At 37.4% G+C, this 19,600-nt stretch overlaps 1 protein-coding gene across 1 annotated transcript in view; it reads left to right on the top strand.

Moving 5' to 3' along the window:
* Positions 1-19,600, top strand: part of LOC137309551 (mucin-2-like) — a 165,151-nt gene that overhangs the window by 69,384 nt on the left and 76,167 nt on the right. The window contains exon 12 of the mRNA XM_067977696.1: positions 15,599-15,754. Coding sequence (XP_067833797.1) covers positions 15,599-15,754 — 156 coding nt within the window. The remainder of the gene's footprint in view (positions 1-15,598; positions 15,755-19,600) is intronic.

The following is a 19,600-nucleotide window of genomic DNA, read 5'->3' as shown; positions in this document are numbered from 1 at the left end:
CAGGAACTGATATTCACCTCAGTGTAAATACAGTAACTGTGAATCCCCGCAGTTTAAGTACAGTCACTGATAATCCCCTAAGTGTAAATACAGGAACTGCTAATCACCTCAGTGTAAATACAGTAACTGATAATCCCCTCAGTGTAAATACAGTAACTGATAATTACCTCACTGTAAATACAGTAACTGATAATCCACTCAGTGTACATGCAGTAACTGAGAATCCACTCAGTGTAAATACAGTAACTGATAATCCCCTCAGTGTAAATACAGCAACTCACAATCCACTCAGTGTAAATACAGTAACTGATAATCACCTCTGTGTAAATACAGTAACTGATAATCCCATCAGTGTAAATACAGCAACTCATAATCCCCTCAGTGTAAATACAGTAACTGATAATCCCCTCAGTGTAAATACAGTCACTGAGAATCCAGTCAGTGTAAATACAGTTCCTGATAATCTCCTCAGTGTAAATACAGTAACTGATAATCCCCTCATTGTAAATACAGCAAATGATAATCACCTCAGTGTAAATACAGCAACTGATAATCGCCTCAGTGTTCAGACAGTAACTGATAATCCCCTCAGTGTAAATACAGTAACTGATAATCCCCACAATGTAAATACAGTAACTGAGATTCCCCTCAGTGTAAATACAGGAACTGATAATCCCCTCAGTGTAAATACAGCAACTGATAATCCCCTCAGTGTAAATACAGGAACTGATAATCCCCTCAGTGTAAATACATTAACTGTTAATCACCTCAGTGCAAATACAGTAACTGATAATCACCTCAGTGTAAATACAGTAACTGATAATCCCCTCATTGTAAACACAGTAACTGAGAATCCAGTCAGTGTAAATACAGTTGCTGATAATCTCCTCAGTGTAAATACAGTAAATGATAATCCCCTCATTGTAAATACAGCAACTGATAATCACCTCTGTGTAAATACAGTAACTGATAATCCCCTCAGTGTAAATACAGTAACTGATAATCCCCACAATGTGAATACAGTAACTGAGATTCCCCTCAGTGTAAATACAGGAACTGATAATCCCCTCAGTGTAAATACAGCAACTGATAATCCCCTCAGTGTAAATACAGCAACTGATAATCCCCTCAGTGTAAATACAGGAACTGATAATCCCCTCAGTGTAAATACAGGAACTGATAATCCCCTCAGTGTAAATACAGCAATTGATAATCCCCTCAGTGTAAATACAGCAACTGATAATCCCCTCAGTGTAAATACAGGAACTGATAATCCCCTCAGTGCAAATACAGTAACTGATAATCCCCTCAGTGTAAATACAATAACTGATAATCCCCTCAGTGTAAATACAGCAACTGATAATCCCCTCAGTGTAAATTCAGGAACTGATAATCCCCTCAGTGTAAATTCAGGAACTGATAAGCCCCTCAGTGTAAATTCAGGAACTGATAATCCGCTCAATGTAAATACAGTAACTGATAATCCCCTCAGTGTAAATACAGGAACTGATAATCCCCTCAGTGTAAATACAGTAACTGATAATCCCCTCAGTGTAAATACAGGAACTGATAATCCCCTCAGTGTAAATACAGGAACTGATAATCCCCTCAGTGTAAATACAGTAACTGATAATCACCTCAGTGTAAATACATTAACTGATAATCCCCTCAGTGTAAATACATAACTGATAATCCCCTCAGTGTAAATATAGTAACTGATAATCCCCTCATTTTAAATACAGTAACTGATAATCACCTCAGTGTAAATACAGTAACTGATAATCACCTCAGTGTAAATAGAGTAACTGATAATCCCCTCAGTGTAAATACATTAACTGATAATCACCTCAGTGTGAATACAGCAACTGATAATCCCCTCAGTGTAAATACAGTAACTGATAATCACCTCAGTGTAAATACAGTAACTGATAATCCCCTCAGTTTAAATACGGTAACTGATAATCCCCTCAGTGTAAATACAGTAACTGATAATCCCCTCAGTGTAAATAAAGTAACTGATAATCGCCTCAGTGTAAATACAGTAACTGATAATCCCCTAAGTGTAAAAGCAGTAACTGATAATCCCCTCAGTGTAAATACAGTAACTGATATTCCCCTCAGTGTAAATACAGTAACTGATAATCCCCTCAGTGTAAATACAGTCACTGATAATCCCCTCATTGTAAATACAGTAAATGATAATGACCTCACTGTAAATACTTTAACTGATAATCCCCACAGTGTAAATTCAGTAACTGATAATCCCCTCAGTGTAAATAGAGTAACTGATAATCCCCTCAGTGTAAATACAGTAAATGATAATGACCTCACTGTAAATACATTAACTGATAATCCCCTCAGTGTAAATACAGTAACTGATAATCCCCTCGTGGGAAAAAATAGCTGAGAATCCACTCAGTGTAAATTCAGTAACTGATAATCCCCTCAGTGTAAATATATCAACTGATAATCCCCTCAGTGGAAATACAGTAACTGATAATCCCTTCAGTGTAAATACAGGAACTCATAATCCCCTCAGTGTAAATACAGTAACTGATAATCCCCTCAGTGTAAATACAGCAACTCATAATCTCCTCAGTGTAAATACAGTAACTCATAATCCCCTCAATGTAAATACAGTAACTGATAATTAACTCAATGCAAATACAGTCACTGAGAATCCCCTAAGTGTAAATACAGGAACTGATAATCACCTCAGTGTAAATACATCAACTGAGAATCCCCGCAGTATAAATATAGTAACTGATAATCCCCTCAGTGTAAATACAGGAACTGATATTCACCTCAGTGTAAATACAGTAACTGTGAATCCCCGCAGTTTAAGTACAGTCACTGATAATCCCCTAAGTGTAAATACAGGAACTGCTAATCACCTCAGTGTAAATACAGTAACTGATAATCCCCTCAGTGTAAATACAGTAACTGATAATTACCTCACTGTAAATACAGTAACTGATAATCCACTCAGTGTACATGCAGTAACTGAGAATCCACTCAGTGTAAATACAGTAACTGATAATCCCCTCAGTGTAAATACAGCAACTCACAATCCACTCAGTGTAAATACAGTAACTGATAATCACCTCTGTGTAAATACAGTAACTGATAATCCCATCAGTGTAAATACAGCAACTCATAATCCCCTCAGTGTAAATACAGTAACTGATAATCCCCTCAGTGTAAATACAGTCACTGAGAATCCAGTCAGTGTAAATACAGTTACTGATAATCTCCTCAGTGTAAATACAGTAACTGATAATCCCCTCATTGTAAATACAGCAAATGATAATCACCTCAGTGTAAATACAGCAACTGATAATCGCCTCAGTGTTCAGACAGTAACTGATAATCCCCTCAGTGTAAATACAGTAACTGATAATCCCCACAATGTAAATACAGTAACTGAGATTCCCCTCAGTGTAAATACAGGAACTGATAATCCCCTCAGTGTAAATACAGCAACTGATAATCCCCTCAGTGTAAATACAGGAACTGATAATCCCCTCAGTGTAAATACATTAACTGTTAATCACCTCAGTGTAAATACAGTAACTGATAATCACCTCAGTGTAAATACAGTAACTGATAATCCCCTCATTGCAAACACAGTAACTGAGAATCCAGTCAGTGTAAATACAGTTGCTGATAATCTCCTCAGTGTAAATACAGTAAATGATAATCCCCTCATTGTAAATACAGCAACTGATAATCACCTCTGTGTAAATACAGTAACTGATAATCCCCTCAGTGTAAATACAGTAACTGATAATCCCCACAATGTGAATACAGTAACTGAGATTCCCCTCAGTGTAAATACAGGAACTGATAATCCCCTCAGTGTAAATACAGCAACTGATAATCCCCTCAGTGTAAATACAGCAACTGATAATCCCCTCAGTGTAAATACAGGAACTGATAATCCCCTCAGTGTAAATACAGGAACTGATAATCCCCTCAGTGTAAATACAGCAACTGATAATCCCCTCAGTGTAAATACAGCAACTGATAATCCCCTCAGTGTAAATACAGGAACTGATAATCCCCTCAGTGCAAATACAGTAACTGATAATCCCCTCAGTGTAAATACAATAACTGATAATCCCCTCAGTGTAAATACAGCAACTGATAATCCCCTCAGTGTAAATTCAGGAACTGATAATCCCCTCAGTGTAAATTCAGGAACTGATAAGCCCCTCAGTGTAAATTCAGGAACTGATAATCCGCTCAATGTAAATACAGTAACTGATAATCCCCTCAGTGTAAATACAGGAACTGATAATCCCCTCAGTGTAAATACAGTAACTGATAATCCCCTCAGTGTAAATACAGGAACTGATAATCCCCTCAGTGTAAATACAGGAACTGATAATCCCCTCAGTGTAAATACAGTAACTGATAATCACCTCAGTGTAAATACATTAACTGATAATCCCCTCAGTGTAAATACATAACTGATAATCCCCTCAGTGTAAATATAGTAACTGATAATCCCCTCATTTTAAATACAGTAACTGATAATCACCTCAGTGTAAATACAGTAACTGATAATCACCTCAGTGTAAATAGAGTAACTGATAATCCCCTCAGTGTAAATACATTAACTGATAATCACCTCAGTGTGAATACAGCAACTGATAATCCCCTCAGTGTAAATACAGTAACTGATAATCACCTCAGTGTAAATACAGTAACTGATAATCCCCTCAGTTTAAATACGGTAACTGATAATCCCCTCAGTGTAAATACAGTAACTGATAATCCCCTCAGTGTAAATAAAGTAACTGATAATCGCCTCAGTGTAAATACAGTAACTGATAATCCCCTAAGTGTAAAAGCAGTAACTGATAATCCCCTCAGTGTAAATACAGTAACTGATATTCCCCTCAGTGTAAATACAGTAACTGATAATCCCCTCAGTGTAAATACAGTCACTGATAATCCCCTCATTGTAAATACAGTAAATGATAATGACCTCACTGTAAATACTTTAACTGATAATCCCCACAGTGTAAATTCAGTAACTGATAATCCCCTCAGTGTAAATATATTAACTGATAATCCCCTCAGTGTAAATACAGTAAATGATAATCCCCTAAGTGTAAATACAGGAACTGATAATCACCTCAGTGTAAATATATCAACTGAGAATCCCCGCAGTGCAAATATAGTAACTGATAATCCCCTCAGTGTAAATACAGGAACTGATATTCCCCTCAGTGTAAATACAGTAACTGTGAATCCCCGCAGTTTAAGTACAGTCACTGATAATCCCCTACGTGTAAATACAGGAACTGCTAATCACCTCAGTGTAAATACAGTAACTGATAATCCCCTCAGTGTAAATACAGCAACTGATAATTACCTCACTGTAAATACAGTAACTGATAATCCACTCAGTGTACATGCAGTAACTGAGAATCCACTCAGTGTAAATACAGTAACTGATAATCCCCTCAGTGTAAATACAGCAACTCATAATCCACTCAGTGTAAATACAGTAACTGATAATCACCTCTGTGTAAATACAGTAACTGATAATCCCATCAGTGTAAATACAGCAACTCATTATCCCCTCAGTGTAAATACAGCAGCTGATAATCCCCTCAGTGTAAATACAGCAATTGATAATCCACTCAGTGTAAATACAGTAGCTGATAATCCCCACAGTGTAAATGCAGCAACTGATAATCCACTCAGTGTAAATACAGTAACTGATAATCCCCTCAGTGTAAATACAGCAACTCATAATACCCTCAGTGTAAATACAGTAACTGATAATCACCTCAGTGTAAATACAGTAACTGATAATCACCTCAGTGTATATACAGTAACTGATAATCCCCTCAGTGTAAATACAGCAACTGATAATCGCCTCAGTGTAAATACAGTAACTGATAATCCCCTCAGTGTAAATACAGTTACTGATAATCTCCTCAGTATAAATACAGTAACTGATAATCCCCTCATTGTAAATACAGCAAATGATAATCACCTCAGTGTAAATACAGCAACTGATAATCGCCTCAGTGTTCAGACAGTAACTGATAATCCCCTCAGTGTAAATACAGTAACTGATAATCCCCACAATGTAAATACAGTAACTGAGATTCCCCTCAGTGTAAATACAGGAACTGATAATCCCCTCAGTGTAAATACAGCAACTGATAATCCCCTCAGTGTAAATACAGCAACTGATAATCCCCTCAGTGTAAATACAGGAACTGATAATCCCCTCAGTGTAAATACAGGAACTGATAATCCCCTCAGTGTAAATACATTAACTGATAATCACCTCAGTGTAAATACAGTAACTGATAATCACCTCAGTGTAAATACAGTAACTGATAATCCCCTCATTGTAAACACAGTAACTGAGAATCCAGTCAGTGTAAATACAGTTACTGATAATCTCCTCAGTGTAAATACAGTAACTGATAATCCCCTCATTGTAAATACAGCAAATGATAATCACCTCAGTGTAAATACAGCAACTGATAATCGCCTCAGTGTTCAGACAGTAACTGATAATCCCCTCAGTGTAAATACAGTAACTGATAAACCCCACAATGTAAATACAGTAACTGAGATTCCCCTCAGTGTAAATACAGCAACTGATAATCCCCTCAGTGTAAATACAGCAACTGATAATCCCCTCAGTGTAAATACAGGAACTGATAATCCCCTCAGTGTAAATACAGGAACTGATAATCCCCTCAGTGTAAATACATTAACTGATAATCACCTCAGTGTAAATACAGTAACTGATAATCACCTCAGTGTAAATACAGTAACTGATAATCCCCTCATTGTAAACACAGTAACTGAGAATCCAGTCAGTGTAAATACAGTTACTGATAATCTCCTCAGTGTAAATACAGTAACTGATAATCCCCTCATTGTAAATACAGCAACTGATAATCACCTCAGTGTAAATACAGTAACTGATAATCCCCTCAGTGTAAATACAGTAACTGATAATCCCCACAATGTGAATACAGTAACTGAGATTCCCCTCAGTGTAAATACAGGAACTGATAATCCCCTCAGTGTAAATACAGCAACTGATAATCCCCTCAGTGTAAATACAGGAACTGATAATCCCCTCAGTGTAAATACAGGAACTGATAATCCCCTCAGTGTAAATACAGGAACTGATAATCCCCTCAGTGTAAATACAGCAACTGATAATCCCCTCAGTGTAAATACAGCAACTGATAATCCCCTCAGTGTAAATACAGGAACTGATAATCCCCTCAGTGCAAATACAGTAACTGATAATCCCCTCAGTGTAAATACAGCAACTGATAATCCCCTCAGTGTAAATACAGCAACTGATAATCCCCTCAGTGTAAATAAAGTAACTGATAATCCCCTCAGTGCAAATACAATAACTGATAATCCCCTCAGTGTAAATACAGTAACTGAGATTCCGCTCAGTGTAAATACAGTAACTGATAATCCCCTCAGTGTAAATACAGTAACTGAGATTCCCCTCAGTGTAAATACAGTAACTGATAATCACCTCAGTGCAAATACAGCAACTGAGAATCCCCTCAGTGTAAATACAGGAACTGATAATTACCTCAGTGCAAATACAGTAACTGATAATCCCCTCAGTGTAAATACAGGAACTGATAATCACCTCAGTGCAAATACAGCAACTGAGAATCCCCTCAGTGTAAATACAGGAACTGATAATCCCCTCAGTGTAAATACAGTAACTGATAATCCCCTCAGTGCAAATACAGGAACTGATAATCCCCTCAGTGCAAATACAGCAACTGAGAATCCCCTCAGTGTAAATAAAGTAACTGATAATCCCCTCAGTGTAAATTCAGGAACTGATAATCCCCTCAGTGTAAATTCAGGAACTGATAAGCCCCTCAGTGTAAATTCAGGAACTGATAATCCACTCAGTGTAAATACAGTAACTGATAATCACCTCAGTGTAAATACAGGAACTGATAATCCCCTCAGTGTAAATACAGTAACCGATAATCCCCTCAGTGTAAATACAGGAACTGATAATCCCCTCAGTGTAAATACAGGAACTGATAATCCCCTCAGTGTAAATACAGTAACTGATAATCCCCTCAGTGTAAATTCAGGAACTGATAATCCCCTCAGTGTAAATACAGTAACTGAGAATCCCCTCAGTGTAAATACAGTAACTGATAATCCACTCAGTTGAAATACAGTAACTGATAATCGCCTCAGTGTAAATTCAGGAACTGATTATCACCTCAGTGTAAATACAGGAACTGATAATCCCCTCAGTGTAAATACAGTAACTGATAATCCCCTCAGTGTAAATACAGTAACTGATAATCCCCTCAGTGTAAATACAGGAACTGATAATCCCCTCAGTTTAAATACAGTAACTGATAATCACATCAGTGCAAATACAGCAACTGATAATCCCCTCAGTGTAAATACAGTAACTGAGAATCCCCTCAGTGTAAATACAGTAACTGATAATCCACTCAGTTGAAATACAGTAACTGATAATCGCCTCAGTGTAAATTCAGGAACTGATAATCACCTCAGTATAAATACATGAACTGAGAATCCCGTCAGTGTAAATACAGTAACTGATAATCACCTCAGGGTAAATCAGTAACTGATAATCCCCTCAGTGTAAATACAGCAACTGATAATCGCCTCAGTGCAAATACAGGAACTTTTAATCACCTCAGTGTAAATACAGTAACTGATAATCCCCTCAGTGTAAATATAATTCCTGATAATCCCCTCAATGTAAATACAGTAACTGAGAATCCCCTCAGTGTAAATACAGTAACTGATAATCCCCTCAGTGTAAATACAGTTACTGATAATCCCCTCAGTGTAAATACAGTAACTGATGATCCGCTCAGTGTAAATACAGCAACTGATGATCCCCTCAGTGTAAATACAGTAACGGAAAATCCCCTCAGTGGAAATACAGCAACTGAGATTCCCCTCAGTGTAAATACAGGAACTGATAATCCCCTCAGTGTAAGTACAGCAACTGATAACCACCACATTGTAAATACAGTAACTGATAATCCCCTCAGTGTAAATACAGTAACTGATAATCACCTCAGTGTAAATACAGCAACTGATAATCACCACATTGTAAATTCAGTAACTGATAATCCCCGCAGTTTAAATACAGTAACTGATAATCCCCTCAGTGTAATTACAGTAACTGATGATCCCCTCAGTGTAAACACAGTAACTGTTAATCCCCTCAGTGTAAATACAGTAACTGATGATCCCCTCAGTGTAAATACAGTAACTGATAATCCCCTCAGTGTAAATACAGTAACTGATAATCCCCTCAGTGTAAATACAGTAACTGATAATCCCCTCAGTGTAAATACTGTATTTGAGAAACCACTCAGTGCAAATACAGTAACTGATGATCCCCTCAGTGTAAATACAGTAATTGTTAATCCCCTCAGTGTAAATACAGTAACTGATAATCCCCTCAGTGTAAATACAGTAACTGATAATCCCCTCAGTGTAAATACAGTAACTGATAATCCCCTCAGTGTAAATAGAGTAACTGATAATCCCCTCAGTGTAAATACAGTAACTGATAATCCCCTCAGTCTAAATACAGTAACTGATGATCCCCTCAGTGTAAATACAGTAACTGATGATCCCCTCAGTGTAAATACAGCATCTGATAATCCCCTCAGTGTAAATACAGTAACTGTTAATCCCCTCAGTGTAAATACTGTAACTGATAATCCCCTCAGTCTAAATACAGTAACTGATGACACCCTCAGTATAAATACAGTTACTGATGATCCCCTCAGTGTAAATACAGTTAGTGATGATCCCATCAGTGTAAATACAGTTACTGAGAATCCACTCAGTGTAAATACAGTTACTGATGATCCCCTCAGTGTAAATACAGTTACTGAGAATCCCCTCAGTGTAAATACAGTTACTGATAATCCCCTCAGTGTAAATACAGTAACTGAGAATCCACTCAGTGCAAATACAGTAACTGATAATCCCCTCAGTTTAAATACAGCAACTGACGATCCACTCAGTGTAAATACAGTAACTGATAATCCCCTCAGTGTAAATACAGTAACTGATAATCCCCTCAGTGCAAATACAGCATCTGATAATCCCCTCAGTGCAAATACAGTAACTGTTAATCCCCTCAGTGTAAATACAGTTAATGATAATCCCCTGAGTGTAAATACAGCAACTGATAATTACCTCATTGTAAATACAGTAACTGAGAATCCACTCAGTGTAAATACAGTAACTAATAATCCCCTCAGTGTAAATACAGCAACTGATAATTACCTCATTGTAAATACAGTAAATGAGAATCCAATCAGTGTAAATACAGTAACTGATTATCCCCTCAGTGTAAATACTGTAACTGAGAATCCCCTCAGTGTAAATACAGCAACTGATGACACCCTCAGTGTAAATACAGTTACTGATGATCCCCTCAGTGTAAATACAGTTACTGATGATCCCCTCAGTGTAAATACAGTTACTGAGAATCCCCTCAGTGTAAATACAGTTACTGATAATCCCCTCGGTGTAAATACAGTTACTGATAATCCCCTCAGTGTAAATAGAGTAACTGATAATCCTCTCAGTGTAAATACAGGAACTGAGATTCCCCTCAGTGTAAATACAGTAACGGATAATCCCCTCAGTGTAAATACAGCAACTGAGATTCCCCTCAGTGTGAATACAGGAACTGATAATCCCCTCAGTGTAAATACAGGAACTGATAATCCCCTCAGTGTGAATACAGTTACTGATGATCCCCTCAGTGTAAATACAGGAACTGATAATCCCCTCAGTGTAAATACAGTAACTGATAATCCCCTCAGTGTGAATACAGTTGCTGATGATCCCCTCAGTGTAAATACAGCAACTGATAATCATCTGAGTGTAAATACAGCAACTGATGATCCCCTCAGTGTAAATACAGTAACTGATAATCCCCTCAGTGTGAATACAGTTACTGATGATCCCCTCAGTGTAAATACAGGAACTGATAATCCCCTCAGTGTAAATACAGTAACTGTTAATCCCCTCAATGTAAATACAGTATCTGATAATCCCCTCAGTGTAAATACTGTATCTGAGAATCCACTCAGTGCAAATACAGTTAGTGATGATCCCCTCAGTGTAAATACAGGAACTGATAATCCCCTCAGTGTAAATAGAGTAACTGATAATTAAATCAGTGTAAATATAGTAACTGATAATCCCCTCAGTGCAAATACAGCAACTGATAATCCCCTCAGTGCAAATACAGTAACTGATCATCCCCTCAGTGTAAATACAGTAAATGATAATCCCCCCAGTGTAAATACAGCAACTGATAATTACCTCATTGTAAATACAGTAACTGAGAATCCCCTCAGTGTAAATACAGTAACTAATAATCCCCTCAGTTTAAATACGGTAACTGATAATCCCCTCAGTGCAAATACAGTAACTGATAATCCCCTCAGTGTAAATACAGTAAATGATAATCCCCTCAGTGCAAATACAGCAACTGATCATAACCTCATTGTAAATAAAGTAACTGATAATCACCTCAGTGTAAATAGAGCAACTGATAATCACCTCAGTGTAAATGCAGTAACTGATAATCCACTCAGTGCAAATAGAGTAACTGATAATCCCCTCAGTGTAAATACAGCAACTGATATTCACCTCAGTGTAAATAAAGTAACTGATAATCCCCTCAGTGTAAATACAGTTACTGATGATCCCCTCAGTGTAAATACAGTAACTGATAATCCCCTCAGTGTAAATACAGCAACTGATAATCACCTCAATTAAAATACAGTAACTGATAATCCCCTCAGTGTAAATACAGTAACTGTTAATCCCCTCAGTGAAAATACATTAACTATTAATCCCCTCAGTGTAAATACAGTAACTGTTAATTCACTCAGTGAAAATACAGTAACTGATGATCCCCTCAGTGTAAATACAGCAACTGATAATCACCTCAGTGTAAATACAGTAACTAATAATCCCCTCAGTGTAAATACAGTAACTGTTAATCCCCTCAGTTAAAATACAGTAACTGATAATCCCCTCAGTGTAAATACAGCAACTGATAATCCCCTCAGTGTAAATACAGTAACCGTTAATCACCTCAGTGTAAATACAGTAACTGATGATCCCCTCAGTGTAAATACAGTAACTGTTAATCCCCTCAGTGCAAATACAGTTACTGATAATCCCCTCAGTGTAAATACAGTAACTGATAATCCCCTCAGTGTAAATACAGCAACTGATAATCCCCTCAGTGTAAATACAGTAACTGATAATCCCCTCAGTGTAAATAGAGTAACTGATAATCCCCTCAGTGTAAATACAGTAACTGATAATCCCCTCAGTCTAAATACAGTAACTGATGATCCCCTCAGTGTAAATACAGTAACTGATGATCCCCTCAGTGTAAATACAGCATCTGATAATCCCCTCAGTGTAAATACAGTAACTGTTAATCCCCTCAGTGTAAATACTGTAACTGAGAATCCCCTCAGTGTAAATACAGTAACTGATGACACCCTCAGTATAAATACAGTTACTGATGATCCCCTCAGTGTAAATACAGTTACTGATGATCCCCTCAGTGTAAATACAGTTACTGAGAATCCCCTCAGTGTAAATACAGTTACTGATGATCCCCTCAGTGTAAATACAGTTAATGAGAATCCCCTCAGTGTAAATACAGTTACTGATAATCCCCTCAGTGTAAATACAGTAACTGAGAATCCACTCAGTGCAAATACAGTAACTGATAATCCCCTCAGTTTAAATACAGCAACTGACGATCCACTCAGTGTAAATACAGTAACTGATAATCCCCTCAGTGTAAATACAGTAACTGATAATCCCCTCAGTGTAAATACAGTTAATGATAATCCCCTCAGTGTAAATACAGCAACTGATAATTACCTCATTGTAAATACAGTAACTGAGAATCCACTCAGTGTAAATACAGTAACTAATCATCCCCTCAGTGTAAATACAGCAACTGATAATTACCTCATTGTAAATACAGTAAATGAGAATCCACTCAGTGTAAATACAGTAACTGATTATCCCCTCAGTGTAAATACTGTAACTGAGAATCCCCTCAGTGTAAATACAGCAACTGATGACACCCTCAGTGTAAATACAGTTACTGATGATCCCCTCAGTGTAAATACAGTTACTGATGATCCCCTCAGTGTAAATACAGTTACTGAGAATCCCCTCAGTGTAAATACAGTTAATGATAATCCCCTCGGTGTAAATACAGTTACTGATAATCCCCTCAGTGTAAATAGAGTAACTGATAATCCTCTCAGTGTAAATACAGGAACTGAGATTCCCCTCAGTGTAAATACAGTAACGGATAATCCCCTCAGTGTAAATACAGCAACTGAGATTCCCCTCAGTGTGAATACAGGAACTGATAATCCCCTCAGTGTAAATACAGGAACTGATAATCCCCTCAGTGTGAATACAGTTACTGATGATCCCCTCAGTGTAAATACAGGAACTGATAATCCCCTCAGTGTAAATACAGTAACTGATAATCCCCTCAGTGTGAATACAGTTGCTGATGATCCCCTCAGTGTAAATACAGCAACTGATAATCATCTGAGTGTAAATACAGCAACTGATGATCCCCTCAGTGTAAATACAGTAACTGATAATCCCCTCAGTGTGAATACAGTTACTGATGATCCCCTCAGTGTAAATACAGGAACTGATAATCCCCTCAGTGTAAATACAGTAACTGTTAATCCCCTCAATGTAAATACAGTATCTGATAATCCCCTCAGTGTAAATACTGTATCTGAGAATCCACTCAGTGCAAATACAGTTAGTGATGATCCCCTCAGTGTAAATACAGGAACTGATAATCCCCTTAGTGTAAATACAGCAACTGATAATCCCCTCAGTGTAAATAGAGTAACTGATAATTACCTCAGTGTAAATATAGTAACTGATAATCCCCTCAGTGCAAATACAGCAACTGATAATCCCCTCAGTGCAAATACAGTAACTGATAATCCCCTCAGTGTAAATACAGCAACTGATAATTACCTCATTGTAAATACAGTAACTGAGAATCCCCTCAGTGTAAATACAGTAACTAATAATCCCCTCAGTGTAAATACGGTAACTGATAATCCCCTCAGTGCAAATACAGTAACTGATAATCCCCTCAGTGTAAATACAGTAAATGATAATCCCCTCAGTGCAAATACAGCAACTGATCATAACCTCATTGTAAATAAAGTAACTGATAATCCCCTCAGTGTAAATACAGCAACTGATAATCACCTCAGTGTAAATGCAGTAACTGATAATCCACTCAGTGCAAATAGAGTAACTGATAATCCCCTCAGTGTAAATACAGCAACTGAAATTCACCTCAGTGTAAATAAAGTAACTGATAATCCCATCAGTGTAAATACAGTTACTGATGATCCCCTCAGTGTAAATACAGTAACTGATAATCCCCCCAGTGTAAATACAGCAACTGATAATCACCTCAATTTAAATACAGTAACTGATAATCCCCTCAGTGTAAATACAGTAACTGTTAATCCCCTCAGTGAAAATACATTAACTGTTAATCCCCTCAGTGTAAATACAGTAACTGTTAATTCACTCAGTGAAAATACAGTAACTGATGATCCCCTCAGTGTAAATACAGCAACTGATAATCACCTCAGTGTAAATACAGTAACTAATAATCCCCTCAGTGTAAATACAGTAACTGTTAATCCCCTCAGTTAAAATACAGTAACTGATAATCCCCTCAGTGTAAATACAGCAACTGATAATCCCCTCAGTGTAAATACAGTAACCGTTAATCACCTCAGTGTAAATACAGTAACTGATGATCCCCTCAGTGTAAATAAAGTTACTGATGATCCCCTCAGTGTAAATACAGCAACTGATAATCCCCTCAGTGTAAATACAGTAACTGTTAATCCCCTCAGTGTAAATACAGTTACTGATAATCCCCTCAGTGTAAATACAGTAACTGATAATCCCCTCAGTGTAAATACATTAACTGTTAATCCCCTCAGTCTAAATACAGTAACTGTTAATCCCCTCAGTGTAAATACAGTTACTGATGATCCCCTCAGTGTAAATACAGTTACTGATGATCCCCTCAGTGTAAATACAGCAACTGATAATCACCTCAGTGTAAATACAGCAACTGTTAATCCCCTCAGTGTAAATTCAGGAACTGAGAATCCCCTCAGTGTAAGTACAGGAACTCATAATCCCCTCAGTGTAAATACAGTAACTCATAATCACCTCAGTGTAAATACAGGACCTGATAATCATCTCAGTGTAAATACAGTAACTGATAAACCCCTCAGTGTGTTTACACTAACTGATAATCCCCTCATTGTAAATACAGTAACTGATAATCCCCTCAGTGTAAATACAGTAACTGATAATCCCCTCAGTGTAAATACAGCAACTCATAATCCCCTCAGTGCAAATACAGGAACTGATAATAACCTCAGTGTAAATACAGTAATTGATAATCCACTTAGTGTAAATACAGGAACTGATAGTCCCCTCAGTGTAAATACAGCAACTCATAATCCCCTCAGTGTAAATACAGGAACTGATAATCCCCGCAGTGTAAATACAGGAACGGATAATCCTCTCAGTGTAAATACAGTAACTGATAATCCCCTCCGTGTAAATACAGTAACAGGTAATCCCCGCAGTGTAAATACAGTTACTGAGAATCCCCTCAGTGTAAATACAGTTACTGATAATCCCCTCAGTGTAAATACAGTAACTGAGAATCCACTCAGTGCAAATACAGTAACTGATAATCCCCTCAGTTTAAATACAGCAACTGACGATCCACTCAGTGTAAATACAGTAACTGATAATCCCCTCAGTGTAAATACAGTAACTGATAATCCCCTCAGTGCAAATACAGCATCTGATAATCCCCTCAGTGCAAATACAGTAACTGTTAATCCCCTCAGTGTAAATACAGTTAATGATAATCCCCTCAGTGTCAATACAGCAACTGATAATTACCTCATTGTAAATACAGTAACTGAGAATCCACTCAGTGTAAATACAGTAACTAATAATCCCCTCAGTGTAAATACAGCAACTGATAATTACCTCATTGTAAATACAGTAAATGAGAATCCAATCAGTGTAAATACAGTAACTGATTATCCCCTCAGTGTAAATACTGTAACTGAGAATCCCCTCAGTGTAAATACAGCAACTGATGACACCCTCAGTGTAAATACAGTTACTGATGATCCCCTCAGTGTAAATACAGTTACTGATGATCCCCTCAGTGTAAATACAGTTACTGAGAATCCCCTCAGTGTAAATACAGTTACTGATAATCCCCTCGGTGTAAATACAGTTACTGATAATCCCCTCAGTGTAAATAGAGTAACTGATAATCCTCTCAGTGTAAATACAGGAACTGAGATTCCCCTCAGTGTAAATACAGTAACGGATAATACCCTCAGTGTAAATACAGCAACTGAGATTCCCCTCAGTGTGAATACAGGAACTGATAATCCCCTCAGTGTAAATACAGGAACTGATAATCCCCTCAGTGTGAATACAGTTACTGATGATCCCCTCAGTGTAAATACAGGAACTGATAATCCCCTCAGTGTAAATACAGTAACTGATAATCCCCTCAGTGTGAATACAGTTGCTGATGATCCCCTCAGTGTAAATACAGCAACTGATAATCATCTGAGTGTAAATACAGCAACTGATGATCCCCTCAGTGTAAATACAGTAACTGATAATCCCCTCAGTGTGAATACAGTTACTGATGATCCCCTCAGTGTAAATACAGGAACTGATAATCCCCTCAGTGTAAATACAGTAACTGTTAATCCCCTCAATGTAAATACAGTATCTGATAATCCCCTCAGTGTAAATACTGTATCTGAGAATCCACTCAGTGCAAATACAGTTAGTGATGATCCCCTCAGTGTAAATACAGGAACTGATAATCCCCTCAGTGTAAATAGAGTAACTGATAATTAAATCAGTGTAAATATAGTAACTGATAATCCCCTCAGTGCAAATACAGCAACTGATAATCCCCTCAGTGCAAATACAGTAACTGATCATCCCCTCAGTGTAAATACAGTAAATGATAATCCCCCCAGTGTAAATACAGCAACTGATAATTACCTCATTGTAAATACAGTAACTGAGAATCCCCTCAGTGTAAATACAGTAACTAATAATCCCCTCAGTTTAAATACGGTAACTGATAATCCCCTCAGTGCAAATACAGTAACTGATAATCCCCTCAGTGTAAATACAGTAAATGATAATCCCCTCAGTGCAAATACAGCAACTGATCATAACCTCATTGTAAATAAAGTAACTGATAATCCCCTCAGTGTAAATACAGCAACTGATAATCACCTCAGTGTAAATGCAGTAACTGATAATCCACTCAGTGCAAATAGAGTAACTGATAATCCCCTCAGTGTAAATACAGCAACTGATATTCACCTCAGTGTAAATAAAGTAACTGATAATCCCCTCAGTGTAAATACAGTTACTGATGATCCCCTCAGTGTAAATACAGTAACTGATAATCCCCTCAGTGTAAATACAGCAACTGATAATCACCTCAATTTAAATACAGTAACTGATAATCCCCTCAGTGTAAATACAGTAACTGTTAATCCCCTCAGTGAAAATACATTAACTATTAATCCCCTCAGTGTAAATACAGTAACTGTTAATTCACTCAGTGAAAATACAGTAACTGATGATCCCCTCAGTGCAAATACAGCAACTGATAATCACCTCAGTGTAAATACAGTAACTAATAATCCCCTCAGTGTAAATACAGTAACTGTTAATCCCCTCAGTTAAAATACAGTAACTGATAATCCCCTCAGTGTAAATACAGCAACTGATAATCCCCTCAGTGTAAATACAGTAACCGTTAATCACCTCAGTGTAAATACAGTAACTGATGATCCCCTCAGTGTAAATACAGTAACTGTTAATCCCCTCAGTGCAAATACAGTTACTGATAATCCCCTCAGTGTAAATACAGTAACTGATAATCCCCTCAGTGTAAATACAGCAACTGATAATCCCCTCAGTGTAAATACAGTAACTGATAATCCCCTCAGTGTAAATAGAGTAACTGATAATCCCCTCAGTGTAAATACAGGAACTGATAATCCCCTCAGTCTAAATACAGTAACTGATGATCCCCTCAGTGTAAATACAGTAACTGATGATCCCCTCAGTGCAAATACAGCATCTGATAATCCCCTCAGTGTAAATACAGTAACTGTTAATCCCCTCAGTGTAAATACTGTAACTGAGAATCCCCTCAGTGTAAATACAGTAACTGATGACACCCTCAGTATAAATACAGTTACTGATGATCCCCTCAGTGTAAATACAGTTACTGATGATCCCCTCAGTGTAAATACAGTTACTGAGAATCCCCTCAGTGTAAATACAGTTACTGATGATCCCCTCAGTGTAAATACAGTTAATGAGAATCCCCTCAGTGTAAATACAGTTACTGATAATCCCCTCAGTGTAAATACAGTAACTGAGAATCCACTCAGTGCAAATACAGTAACTGATAATCCCCTCAGTTTAAATACAGCAACTGACGATCCACTCAGTGTAAATACAGTAACTGATAATCCCCTCAGTGTAAATACAGTAACTGATAATCCCCTCAGTGCAAATACAGCATCTGATAATCCCCTCAGTGCAAATACAGTAACTGATAATCCCCTCAGTGTAAATACAGTTAATGATAATCCCCTCAGTGTAAATACAGCAACTGATAATTACCTCATTGTAAATACAGTAACTGAGAATCCACTCAGTGTAAATACAGTAACTAATCATCCCCTCAGTGTAAATACAGCAACTGATAATTACCTCATTGTAAATACAGTAAATGATAATCCATTCAGTGTAAATACAGTAACTGATTATCCCCTCAGTGTAAATACTGTAACTGAGAATCCACTCAGTGTAAATACAGCAACTGATGACACCCTCAGTGTAAATACAGTTACTGATGATCCCCTCAGTGTAAATACAGTTACTGATGATCCCCTCAGTGTAAATACAGTTACTGAGAATCCCCTCAGTGTAAATACAGTTAATGATAATCCCCTCGGTGTAAATACAGTTACTGATAATCCCCTCAGTGTAAATAGAGTAACTGATAATCCTCTCAGTGTAAATACAGGAACTGAGATTCCCCTCAGTGTAAATACAGTAACGGATAATCCCCTCAGTGTAAATACAGCAACTGAGATTCCCCTCAGTGTGAATACAGGAACTGATAATCCCCTCAGTGTAAATACAGGAACTGATAATCCCCTCAGTGTAAATACAGTAACTGATAATCCCCTCAGTGTGAATACAGTTGCTGATGATCCCCTCAGTGTAAATACAGCAACTGATAATCATCTGAGTGTAAAGACAGCAACTGATGATCCCCTCAGTGTAAATACAGGAACTGATAATCCCCTCAGTGTAAATACAGTAACTGTTAATC

The sequence above is a fragment of the Heptranchias perlo genome, unplaced genomic scaffold, assembly GCF_035084215.1.
Source record: "Heptranchias perlo isolate sHepPer1 unplaced genomic scaffold, sHepPer1.hap1 HAP1_SCAFFOLD_168, whole genome shotgun sequence".
NCBI classification, from domain to species: domain Eukaryota; kingdom Metazoa; phylum Chordata; class Chondrichthyes; order Hexanchiformes; family Hexanchidae; genus Heptranchias; species Heptranchias perlo.
Note: the sequence above shows the minus strand (reverse complement) of the source record. Positions and strands in the feature narration are given on the sequence as shown.